Below are 12420 nucleotides of genomic sequence, written 5' to 3' on the forward strand. Positions count from 1 at the left end.
ACCCATCTATAATATCAATCATGAAAAAATAATGAAATATAAGTCTTAAATATAAGTATTACACAGGTTGGTTGTTTGTTTTTTTTTGCTCTACCTACAGTTACATCGATGAGGAGAAATGGTCATTTCAATGTGGCGGGCCTCCTCCGGGGGCACTAGTGAGTTTCATGGGAGGCTCAATAGCAGGAAAAAATCCAAGGGGTTATCAGAGGGATGCCTTTCTTAGTATTTGTTAAAAAGTAAGAATAATAACAAAAAGTGGAAAATGAAGATTGTAATTTCAAGTGCAATTATGAATTAAGCTATAGTGCAAAACCTTCAATTGTGGCAGTTAAAGACAGTTTACATGACAATTATTATGTTTTCATTTCTGAAAAGTTGTGTTTACTTTGCAATGTTTTGAAAATTCTGTTTCCACAGAAACGACAAGTGATAAAAATGATGTAGTTGCCATGACATGCCACATGTTGGTGCTGTTGTTTTTGTAATTGAACTATTTTACCCACTCAGTTTCTATTCATAAATCAATACTCATTTGTTTTATTATTATACATCTTTTGTTTGAATTTTCTGTCTTTGCAGTTTTTGTGTACATCTTTAAAATAAAGCTAATGCGTTGATAAACCAAGTGAATCATGCTGGATTCCCATGTTGAAGTGTCCTTTGTTCTCTTTGTGAACTCGTGGAAATCCTTTTCAATAAAGAGAATCAGATGATCTCCCTCAATGGAAACCAGAGCAGCTGTAAACTTACTGTACATTAGTGCTCTTTTTTTTCTTTGTTCCCTCTCTCATTTTATCTCCCTCACGTTCTTTAGCTCCCTCCATTTACCACCAATTCAATTTCTTCCAAGCTCCTTACTATGTGATTTATGACTTTCTGCAGCACCATAAATAACCGTGGGGGGGGGGTGGAAGAAAAAGGCATCTTACCTTGCCCACGTACTGCGGATCTGACCCCATGTACTCCTCCAGCACAAAGAACTGGTTCCACACCCAGCCCCTCTTGACCCGCTGAAATCCAGCCGCCCCATTCCTCATCGGGCCCACCGAGCTCCTGGCGTGCTCCCTCCCCGTCCGGCCCCGTCCCAGTGGCGGCGAAGGTGGGTGTAAAGAAGAGACCGAACCCTCGTTGACAAGAATCCACAGGAACAGCAGCAGGCAGTTCCTTGTTAGCATTGGCAATCTGTGGGGTTCAGGTCCGCAGGCTAAAGTCCGGTGACGAGAACTGAGCCACGGCGAACCGGTGTGTGATGGTGGGTGTGAGGGGAAGGAATGAGGGGAGGCGTGATCCTGTGGCGTGGCAGTTTTCCCCCCCGGCTCTGTCAAGATCCCACTCAGAGATTTGTGGAGCTCATCACCTGGGGGAAAGGAAACGGACACAATGTTCAGACCATTTGCTTCCAGCTTGTCTTTTTGTGTGTTGCCTCAATCATATTCGGTTTATTATTACTGGGACTATCTTGTGGCACCTGTGATATTAACCACACAGAGTTGATTTCAGGTGTTCATTCTTAGATATTATAGGTGGCCGGCAGCACACGGCAAATTACAAAATGATACAGGGCCTATGATACCGATTTCACAACATACAGCGTGGTTGTGTGGTCCTTTAACATCCTCTCCAATAAAAAAAGAAATAGAAAATTTTTGTTGTTGACTCATTAGACTGAGCCCCGACTCAGAACTGAATTTTATGTTAAAGGTTAATATGGTGTGGGACTTCCCTGCGACCTTAATTCGATAAAGTGCCATAGAAGATAAATCAATACTTGAACTACCTTACAGCAAGATAATTCTATAAATATAGCTTCTAGTACCTCTTTAGATGAGGAAAACTAATCGCCAGTGACGTGATGAGGTGCAGTTTGTACTGGAAACTAGTTTTTTAATTCTTTTATCATTCTTCGATCTGGTGCCACTCAAATTGAATGCGAAACAACAGAAATAATATTTCCTGAACGTATTAGACTGTAACTTGGCAGAATTCAAATGTGGCAGTAATACCTGGCAATAAATTAAACAACCAGTGCAGTTCTGCTTCACAGTGTTTTCCGGCCCATAAAATAAAAATTCTTGAGCCTTTATGAATAGAATGTCGACTTTTTGTGCACACAGCATAACTGACCTATATATATATGCAAACCATTTGAAATTATGTGGCAATGCTCTGTATAATCGGTATGTTCTCATATAAATCTTGACACCTTGTTTTATAAATCTGGAGCATTAAGGGATTTACCATCTTCTTTAATGTAAATGCACAAGTGTAGGACTGCATTACCCACTCTCTTGTAAAAAAAAAAAAATCAAAACCAAAATAAAAGTTATTTCTGCTGTCAGTAATGCTTGTTGAAGAGCCAGGATGGCTTTTTTGGAAATTATTCATGCTTTGGCTCCAGTGTTTGTAAAACTGGTACAGGTCCATCCAAATCAAACTAACAGTGGGTGTTTTTTTTTTTTTTTTTTTTTTTTTAAATCTTAAATACCCCTCATTTAGAAAACGGGGTCTGATTTAAACATTGGATCTGAAACTTCCTGCTCTACTCTTGATCATAACAGAGTTCTTAAAGAGATTGCAGTGGTGATTTGTCCATACATGTTTATGCCAACATTTGGTCCACATTTGAGGATCGCAGGTAGATCTCTCAATGCAACCTTCTTCTTACTCCTCTTCATCATTTTCCAACTGTGAACTCTTTCTTCTTGTTTGGCCTTACATCTCGAGGCGAGCGTACACTGGGATTTTGACTCGTTGATGACATAAGATGAACATTTGCTGTGGTCTAAAGTTGTAGACCATCTGTAGGCGCCACTGATGCTTATTGTTGGCAGGTTATTTAGTGTATGTAGATCATGTTTTGTTGGATTTTAGACACTTAGTGGTGGTAGTTTGACGCAGGCTGTATATGTAGTAGGCATAGGAGACAGGAAGAGGAAGGCACATGTGAGGGAGGGGCACGCAGTTCTCACCAGACCAGTGATCAGATGACAAAAGAACCAGGAAGAGAACAGGAGACAGACCAGCGCTATAGGAAAAAATTGTGTGTCCATCTTTTGCTGTCTTCAAATAAACCATCAACTAAACTGTAGACCAACAAGAAATTCTGTTTTGGGGTCTGTGTTGTATCACTCCTGTTCCACCTGTGTCGTGATGGCAACAATCGGACAATGTGACATTGAAAAATTCGCCACCGTTTGGCTACTCAGTCTCTGCTGCTTTGAGCTGCAGCTACTACAATCAATACAAATGCAGTAGAAATAGATAATATGAGTGACTCCAGTGCTGCATCAAAACATTACTATGCAGATTGCCCAGAAAGTGAAATGTTGGAACATGTCCATGTTTCCTGTCCACTTCAATCAGTTATTTTGTGCGATCATTCACATTACATTCTAAATACGACCTCTATCAGACCTCCGTGTGAACGTGATCGGACCAAACATTTTTGGGCCCCAGAGTGCAGGCGCAGAAGACGCTGTTGACGGGAGTAAATATGGATGGCACGCCGGTCAGCATCATGGTTGCCAGATGTGACTCAATGTTTCCAGCCCAAACAAGCTAAAACCCACATAACTCAATAAAAACCAGCCCAAATCTCAGCCTGTGTAGAAATCATTTTTAAACTATTATATGTGTAATAAATAACACGCCATAATCACACAAATGCACCAAATATACAAAGTAATTCGGTTAGAGACTTTGGCTCCCCAATAGGGGAATACCGCCATATCTGGCAACGCTGGTCAGCCTGTGTAGATCCATTTTCAAGTGGTTGTTAAATATGAGTCGACAAAATAAAGACAGAATTATGAGGGGAAGAAGAAGAGATGAGGCTCAGCTGTGAAGCACAGCTTTTAACATTTTGGCGGAGCTGCTTTCTCTGCCGCTTACCCGTGACGTCGGTCACACGGCAATGACGAAGCAGTCGCATGTGGGCAAATTTCCAAATTGGTACCATATATGATGGAGGTCTGGTGTGAATAAAATCTGAATCTGAGCTGTCACATGGCCACAAAACAGGTCGAATATGAGTCACTTGTGAGCAAAAAGAATCAGAATTGGTTTGCTTTTCCCTGCAGTGTGAACGAGGCCATGTAAGCACTGCAGAATAATGTACAATCACACCAACTCATTTGTATATGAACCTGTAGCGACTGCGTGCCAGCAGAGCTCGATAGCCACACTCAGCCCAGAGCTTAAAATGCAACAGTCCCATTTTCTATAGCTCTTGCGTTTTCATTGGCTCTGAGCACCGTGTGTCGTGAAGACTGTGAAATTTCTCACTTGAAAACGTTGTGAAAATCTGAATAGACAAAAGATTGCTTCAGTTATTAACGTTCACCTTCATTCGAAGTGTGTTAACAAATATTGATGCTGGGGCCTAAAGATGAATGGTTCCTTGATTTGTTAAGTAGCCGAACGTTGACGGAGAGTAACTTTGACTCTCTATCAGCGTCCCTCGGTGGCCTGTCGTCTTCTGGTTGCTGCAGTCTGAACTGCTCACTGATGAATGCCACAACTTTCATTCTCGAACACAAAAATAACTGCTGTAATTATTTGCCTGGTGATGGATTACCTCTTCAACCAGCCTGTTCTCGTGGATCCATGCGCTAATTAACTTGATTACTCGTCTCTGTCGAGTAACGTGTGGCTTTATTTTTTTTTTTACTGTGAGTTCCGGGCCGCCACACGCCGCGCGGCAGGCCCGTCACTGTTCGCCCAGCTCCTTGATTGCCCATACAGGTTGAAAGTCATGTATTATTTAATGACAGCTTAATGAGAGGTGCTGATGAGCTTCATGGTTTGCTTCACTAAACCTGTCGTAATTTTTTTGAAATTATTAATATTTTGTTTTCATTTTATCAAATCCCCATCCTCTCAGTTTTGACCAAAAAAAACCCCACAAAAACGGTTGCGTCCAAGCATGTGAAGATAACGTGATGCATTGGCACTTCATATCTCAAATTGACACGAGTACTGTATGAAGTGTCAGTGCAGAGCAGCGCGCTCGCAGTGATTTCCTTAAAATGCGCCGCCGTCTCTCAGACGTTTCTGCGCTTGACGAGCCCAATTTGACAGCCAGTGGCCACAGGAGATCGAGCCCATCGCTGCAGCATGTCGTTTGACAGACATGCATTCAATGAAAGCTGCACCTCCACAGAAGATAAATAATTCAGCTGACAAATAATGAAATATTCAATTTGGCTTATTCCCACTGTTTTGTCCTCACATCATTCAGTCCAAGTAACAGAGAAACAAATGGACGCAGACGCGGCGCTTTATTGTTAGGGGGAAACGTCATTCATGCACACGTGCATGCACGTATGATGGATTTTGTTTACATCATGAAAAGTAGACGCATCATTCCAGCATATGTATCGAATGCAGCTTATCACAGCTTCGCCTAACATCAAAATTCTCCACACTGGGACGATATTGTGACAAAAATCAGGACACGGCACCAGGGACACTTCAGGCCTGATTTACTGAGTTCCACAATAAAGAGACATAAATTGCATGGCGATGCAAACTGATTGCACCGTCAGGCTGGGTGCATTTTGTGGCTGATCAACGAAGGATAATGGCTTAATTGACAGCTGAGGCAGTGGATGGAGTAGGTTCACTCACAGGGGTCTGGGTTCGTTTACTAATCTGGCCCCGTCCGAGGGTAAAGTGTTCTTGATCAAGACTAGGAACACCAGATTGCTCCCAGTGGATTTAAAGCTATTTCAGCCAGTGCTGATCTGTGTGTATGTGTGTCTTTTGTGACAAACAATTTATGGCACTTTGGGACTGTAGATGCTTTGAAAAGAAAAAAAAAAGCTATATAAGCAAGATCTGTTTACCAGTTTTACAACACATGCAAACAGATTGGTTTAAATTATGCTTTTTCATATTCGACTACTTGTGTCAGTCATGGCGCAGTGGTATGGTGGTTGGCACTCTTGCCTCACAGTGGACTAGTTTGAGTCCGGGTTTTGTCTGTACATTTTCACGAACAGGCCAAAAAAAAACATTTGAGGTTGGTGAGTGACTCTGAAATTGTCCATAGGTTTCAAATTGGTTGTTAGTCTCTCTGTGTTTGTCCAGTCTAGAAATGGCTTTTTTTTTTAAGCAAGAGTTGCATGTTAAACTGCTCTGAGTGAAAATTCATCCATATTATTTGCTCATTGTCACATAATTTTGGTATAATTTATAGGATAATAATAATTGTCTTGTCATGACCTCCTCTACTATACATCTCATTGGCTTGTCAGCCCTCATGATGCACGGGAAACATAGACATCAACCAATCAAATCAGTGAACACAGCCAGTACGAGCAAATTAGAACAAGTCGGGGGGGGGGGGGTCATGACTTCACCATCCTAGGGAATAAATAGGCAAGCTGGCTATCGGGGGGGGGATTTGAAAGTGGGTTTACACGATACTGACTGGAAAATAAGTGAGTATACGTCGTATAGCCACGAATACCCTGGAATACACCACTGGGTACCGGTATTAGTGCAACCCAAGATAGAGCCCATAATACATAGACCAGGTTTTACTTTACGCATCTGTCAGATGGAGTCTTCAGAGTTCCCTGGTCGCAGATTAACTTCCACATTTAAAAATGTCCATTGTCCTCTGTTGCTGAGTGTGTGAGTGTGGGTGTGTGTGAGTGTGTGATTGTGTGAGTGTGTGTGTTCCTGGTTATTCTCCAGATCACTGTGCTCCAGTGCTATGACCTTGAACAGAGTCTAGTATTGTATAAACTCTGGGAACCGTTTATTCTGGCACAAAAGTATCTTTCAACAGGAAACATCTGACACCATCAGGGAACTTCTAAAATGGTTTTGCTCCCATGGTATTGGGGTTTTACATCCATATAAAGCGTTTCACAGCAATGTGACAGTATTTTAATGAACCGCACCACGTTTCGGCGTCATTTAGAATTAGTGGTTCTTTAACACGGTCTAAGTATTCAAGAACAGTTGTTTTGGCGATTTTGAGTGGTCATGTGTGCTTTTGGGAAAATGAAAGATGTTCAAAGAGGTTTTGTTTTGTGCTTTTGGACATACTGGAGAGGCGTTCAAGGACAGTTTACAGCATTTGTTTTTTTGCTTTTGTGGATCTCGGAGAGGTCTTCACGGACATTTCAGTGGTGGTTGGATGTGCAGTTGGCTATTTTTGGAGATGTGTTCGAGGACACTTCACAGTGTTGTTTTTGCTTTTGGCAATTTTGGTGAGGCCTTCAAGAACAGGTCTGAACATCGACTCCTTGGAAAAGTTTTTTGTTCAAACTCAAACCCTTGGTTGGTGGGTCTACATTTAGCTGTAGGTTGAGTCACAAAAATGTGAGGATTTTGACGACAACTGTAAAAAACTAAACTTTGCTGCACAAAGTATTTTCTAAAATCCTAATTTGAAGAATTAAGATTTTCATTGAGTATTAGTCTTTCACAATTTAAGTGTGAGTGCATTTTTACAAACTAAAACAACTAAATAGGTGAATAAACCCACAAGATGTATAAATGAGTTCATTTTTTTATCACTGTCAGGTGAGTTATGTAGAATTTTATTTGAAGAATTATTCATTAGATGGACCCTTTGCATAAAAGAGAATGAAAGATTACAGTAACAGCCTAATTTGTTGAACCTTATTTATTATCGAGGGAACAAGCACTGCACTTGTTCCTGCTCACACCTATTTACAACCTCGACTAGCATGTCAACACTCGCGTATTCAGCTCTGGTCTTGTTACGAGACACTTAATTGCGCTGAAAACAAGAGAAGGCAACCACAAATGGTTTGGATGAAGAATGGAGCTAATGGTTTCCACACCTGGTTTATTGTTCCTCTCTCTCCCTCCTTAATGCACTTATGAGCCGTACAGTAATGGAAGACAGCATGCCTCTAATTTCATAACTGGAGCCCTCATTGACATCATTGTCTTTGATTAATTATACCGCCCCGGAACGTCTGCTTCAGAGAAAGGATTGCTTCAGCAAGGTTACATCTCGCACCCGGATCCATTTATTCTCTCTGTCATCTGCAGTATCTTAAAAGTCAAAACTGATCTGGAGAAGTTCTCTTTGCAGAATTGGCAGGAAGCGCGATGACACAGGTCGGACATGGCTCTCCTGTAGGTCACTCCTCATTTAGCCGCGACATAATGGAAAATGACTGTTCCCATAATTCCTGCAAAATCACGCCTCTGCCGCTGTACGATCCTGGGAGGGCTCCATGCATATTTTATGAGGGGAGTTCATTAGCATATGTCGGGCTTGGGTTGTGAGCCCTGACCCATGTGTCTACTTCAGATAATGCAACGTGCCGGGCTGACAGCGTTCTCACACATCACCTGCAATAATCAAAGAACATATGGCTCGCTGATCTGCCTGGTGCCGATTACCACCCACCAGAAACCTCCACCGAAAGTTATGACTCGTCAAGGCTGCCATAAACATGACAAACAAAGGCACCGGAGAGCAGGAATGGAGGGGAGAAATGAGTCATCTGATCAAGTTTTTTTGCTCTGTCTACAGCTTTATCTCCTGATGGATAAGTGAGTATAGATGTTTTGTTTATCCTTCATCCCTGTTTAACTACCACGGTGCATTGAAACTCACATTATTATCATTCGGAGACATCGGCCTTATTTCCACTGCAGAGAGGAGAGAGTGCAATAAGCTTCAGAGAGATTAATTCGCATTGGTTCGATACTTACTCTGTTTTGTTTTAATTTTCTGTTTTTGGTGTCTTCGTGGGTGAAGGGGAGGTGTGGGAAAATGTGCTTGAACTGAACTTGGAGCTTCTCATTGCAGGTTGTGGGAGACAAACACCAGCTTAAAACTTCATTTGTAAACAGAGCGGTTTCATCGATTCACGAGATATTATCACGGCAAAATTACACATCATGGCAAACTTGTGGTGTTGATTCATGTGAAGAATGTGATGATGAGCTCTTTTCCGGATGCTGACAGTTGGAAGAAAGCTCCTCTGCTGGAGGTGGCCTTGTTTCTGTCATTGTCATGTGAAGGCTGTCAGGTGGAAAATCAAACATCTCCGACTGAGGCCCTGTTTAGGCGAAAACTCACATGGGCATTTTTTTTTTTAAGATAAGCAATTGCGCCAAATCTGAAAACTATTAAAAATCATGCACTGGGTTTACGTCAACCTGAGGATCCCATTGGATATTAGCGATTAAGGTGAAGGGTAATTTTTCTCTGAGCAATGCTAATGAAGAAGGATGCTTAAGTAATGCTAAGAAGCCTTTTTCCACAGGAACCTTGGTGGCAAAAGATACCAACATAAAAAAAACATGTGGTCATGTTAACGCGTTGTACTTCACTTTATCAATCAAGCTTGAGTTTTTAGCCAGTGTCAAAAGGCAAGAAGTCTCAGAAAGCCAAATACAATTTGACAATGCAGTTTCTTTTAGTTATTGTTGTAAAAACCGCAACTTGGCTAAAGTCCTCCGAGGACGACCGTCCATTTGCTGCCAGCCACTAAACTAAAATTATTTTAGCTCCTTCCCAAAGTGCCCAAACTTAAATATTTGCGACTGACAGTTTTCAAATCTCACTTCCTCCATCAAATTGGTAACAGTTTCACCTCCAATTTCAACCTAATTTTTCACAGACTTGATATGGTTCATTCAGCTCCAGTCCTAATGTCCTCCCCGTGCGGTGAGAGGAACACGGCTGCTGCTGAAAATTTCACGGTTCATTAATATGCACAAAGAGACGTAATCAAGGCAAATTGCAGTTTTTACCCTGCTCACCGCTCGCTGGGGTCAGCTTGAAACAAAGCGGACCACTCCAGTGACTGAGTGCTTAATTTAATCTCCCAAAACAGCAACGCTGAAGTTGGAGACACTAATTTCACCTATTTCCAAAGTCTATTTTGTGGATGAATCACAAAAACGACCATGTTAGATCTTATAATTCTGATTGAGAATGAGTGGGAGGAATGGACTGTATCGACTTACTTCGACTACAATGTGGTTTGTGTATGGTGTGATGAATTTCACTGTATCTTATGAACTGTAAACTATCAGACCGGCATGAAAACAAAAAGCACGATAAGCCCAAATTCTGACAGGATAAGGTAGTAAAAATATGAATATTCTAGACAACTACACATAATGGATTTTGTTAAGAAAGTACTCTACTGGAGGACTGTTGTGTGATTGATCAGCAGCCGTGACTTATGGTGTATTTTTATTAATAGACAAATACAATAACGCCATTAGTGACAACTTGTCCATCTTTTGGACAAAAAACAGTGAATTTTATTTCATCTTTGATCTAGAAAACTCCAGAAATTCACTTTGTCAAATAAGGGAAACACTTACTCCTCCATTTCTTAGGAAAAATGTATCCCGTGTTTGTCGATTCTATCTGTGGCATATTTATATTTCAATGCTGTATTCTAAGTTTGTTTGATTTTGAAGATGAAACCTTTGGACCTTGATAAAGTGGCGCAACATTGGAAGAGAAAACGTTGAATAAGGTTATTCATTTCAAAGAAATTGAAATGTTTCACATGAAGCCAATGAGTAAGCATGATTACAGTCTTGATCAATATAAGAGTAATTACACCGCCCCTGATATGTTACACTAACATCTTGTACCTCTTGCTTCCCGAGCGTAGGGCGCAGTGGCAGCACTGCTTTGGATTTCTGTAATACACTCTTCATCTGGTCTCTACATTTCCACCTATTCAGCATGGGTGGTCCTACCAGGAGTATCATACTCCAGCCGGCGTACTGTGGCTCGAGGGGTCCTATAGACACGCAGACTATCCCAACCATGGTAAGGTCGTGATCCCATCAGGATAGCTTGATATATCCAAGTTATGCTGAAAGAAATGCAGCAAACGTCACCGGAGAAATCTGTCAGCTCCTTATTAAGAGCAAAGCTCCAGTTTTCACGCAGCCGAAGTCACAGGGGTCAAACGTTGGTTGGAGACCTACATGTTTGAAAACTGTCTGCCAACATGACAGGAGTTGCCTCGTGCAACAGCGGCGCTCCCCGACTTTCCTTGGGGCAACGGGGCTGTTTCATTTCATCAGAGGAGCTGCCTGTCTTTCACCGCTCCGGAATAAGATCAGGCATGTCTCCCGACTCCGAATATTTGTTTCCGTCAAAACTTCTGATGTCAAAGACGTGATGAAAGATAGCTGAACACTGGTTTATCGGGAAACGGAGAACTGAAAGGGAACGCGAATAATGAATTACTGCTCATTGGTGTGTAACATAACTAAATACTGTAAGCTGAAGAAAAAGCCAGTATTTTTGTCATCGGGGGTTTATTACTTTACATTAATAATCAGATTAAAGTGGTTTTCTTTCATTATTTCAGCACGTTTGTATTTCTTTCCTTTGTTTCTTCAGTGTGTTTGTGTTGAAAGAGGCTCCCAGTTGGTTTGCTGTGTGCAGCAGGAACGTATCGTGGTGAAAACGCAGGAATGATGGAGTGACAGACATTTCATATAAAAAGGGATGGGAGGAGGAAAAAAAAAAAGTTGACATCTGTTGTATTTCTTGCTGTGACAAACCTAACCTTGTCGCATTTGGTTTTTATTGCCAGGCTCTGCTTTCTGGCAGGCATCTGTCAGACTGCTTGCCTTTATAAACACGGTGCTGGATCTCGCCAAGGCTGTTTTTTTATAAAAAAAAGAAAAAGTTTGAAGACCTTTAACACTGGGGGAATTTCTCGTCCAGTTCGTCTCCCTTCAAAATATGGATGTCCTTCTGCAGGCATCAGGCCACATGAGGTAGAAACATGCAACAAGCAGTGTTCACGTAAGGAGGTCAAGTGTTGACGAAGCAGTCGCTGGCGTGACTAAAAAATGCAAACGCAATTTGTTGTGCTTCATTTCCGAAGCGTCAAATTAAGTAGATTGGCCTAAAGGTTAGAGGAAGGTGGTTTAAAATTCCACTGTCCTCAAAATACCACTGTGGGTTGTTTTGAGGGAGGGTGAACCTCGGCTGCTCCCAGTCCAGAGAGACTGAATCTCTTGGTTTGTTCTAAACGGGACTCTTAACAGGAGTCCACCAGGAGACGTCCTGACAAGATGTCCCAACAACCCAACGGGTTCCTCTTAATGAGGAGGGGCAGTGGCTTTCTTTTACCCTGAGGGCTGTGTGAGAGGCCTGGAAGAAACATTCTATGACCCCTGCAGCAGAAACTCACTTCAATGCCTTTTTCTCTCTAATTTATAGTTTAATTTTACTTGGTGGGAAGTTCACATTTTTCGAGGAGTGCTTGACATCATCCTGCAGACTGTTTATGGAAATACACAAAAGTAACAGTATAATCAAACTGCAGGCCAAACAATTCCTAACCCTTTAAAAAGAGCCGGGAGGAGGCTGTACTTCCTTCGCTAATTATTTATTTCACATTTTATTACATATCTGATGTTTAACTT

General features: G+C 41.6%; 1 protein-coding gene across 1 annotated transcript in view; it reads right to left on the reverse strand.

Moving 5' to 3' along the window:
- LOC308125735 (cadherin-12-like) overlaps positions 1-12420 on the reverse strand; it is a 160091-nt gene that overhangs the window by 98901 nt on the left and 48770 nt on the right. The window contains exon 2 of the mRNA XM_080489695.1: positions 933-1360. Coding sequence (XP_080345821.1) covers positions 933-1178 — 246 coding nt within the window. The 5' untranslated portion in view covers positions 1179-1360. The remainder of the gene's footprint in view (positions 1-932; positions 1361-12420) is intronic.

This window comes from Lipophrys pholis (assembly GCF_963383615.2).
Source record: "Lipophrys pholis genome assembly, chromosome: 20".
Lineage (NCBI taxonomy): Eukaryota > Metazoa > Chordata > Actinopteri > Blenniiformes > Blenniidae > Lipophrys > Lipophrys pholis.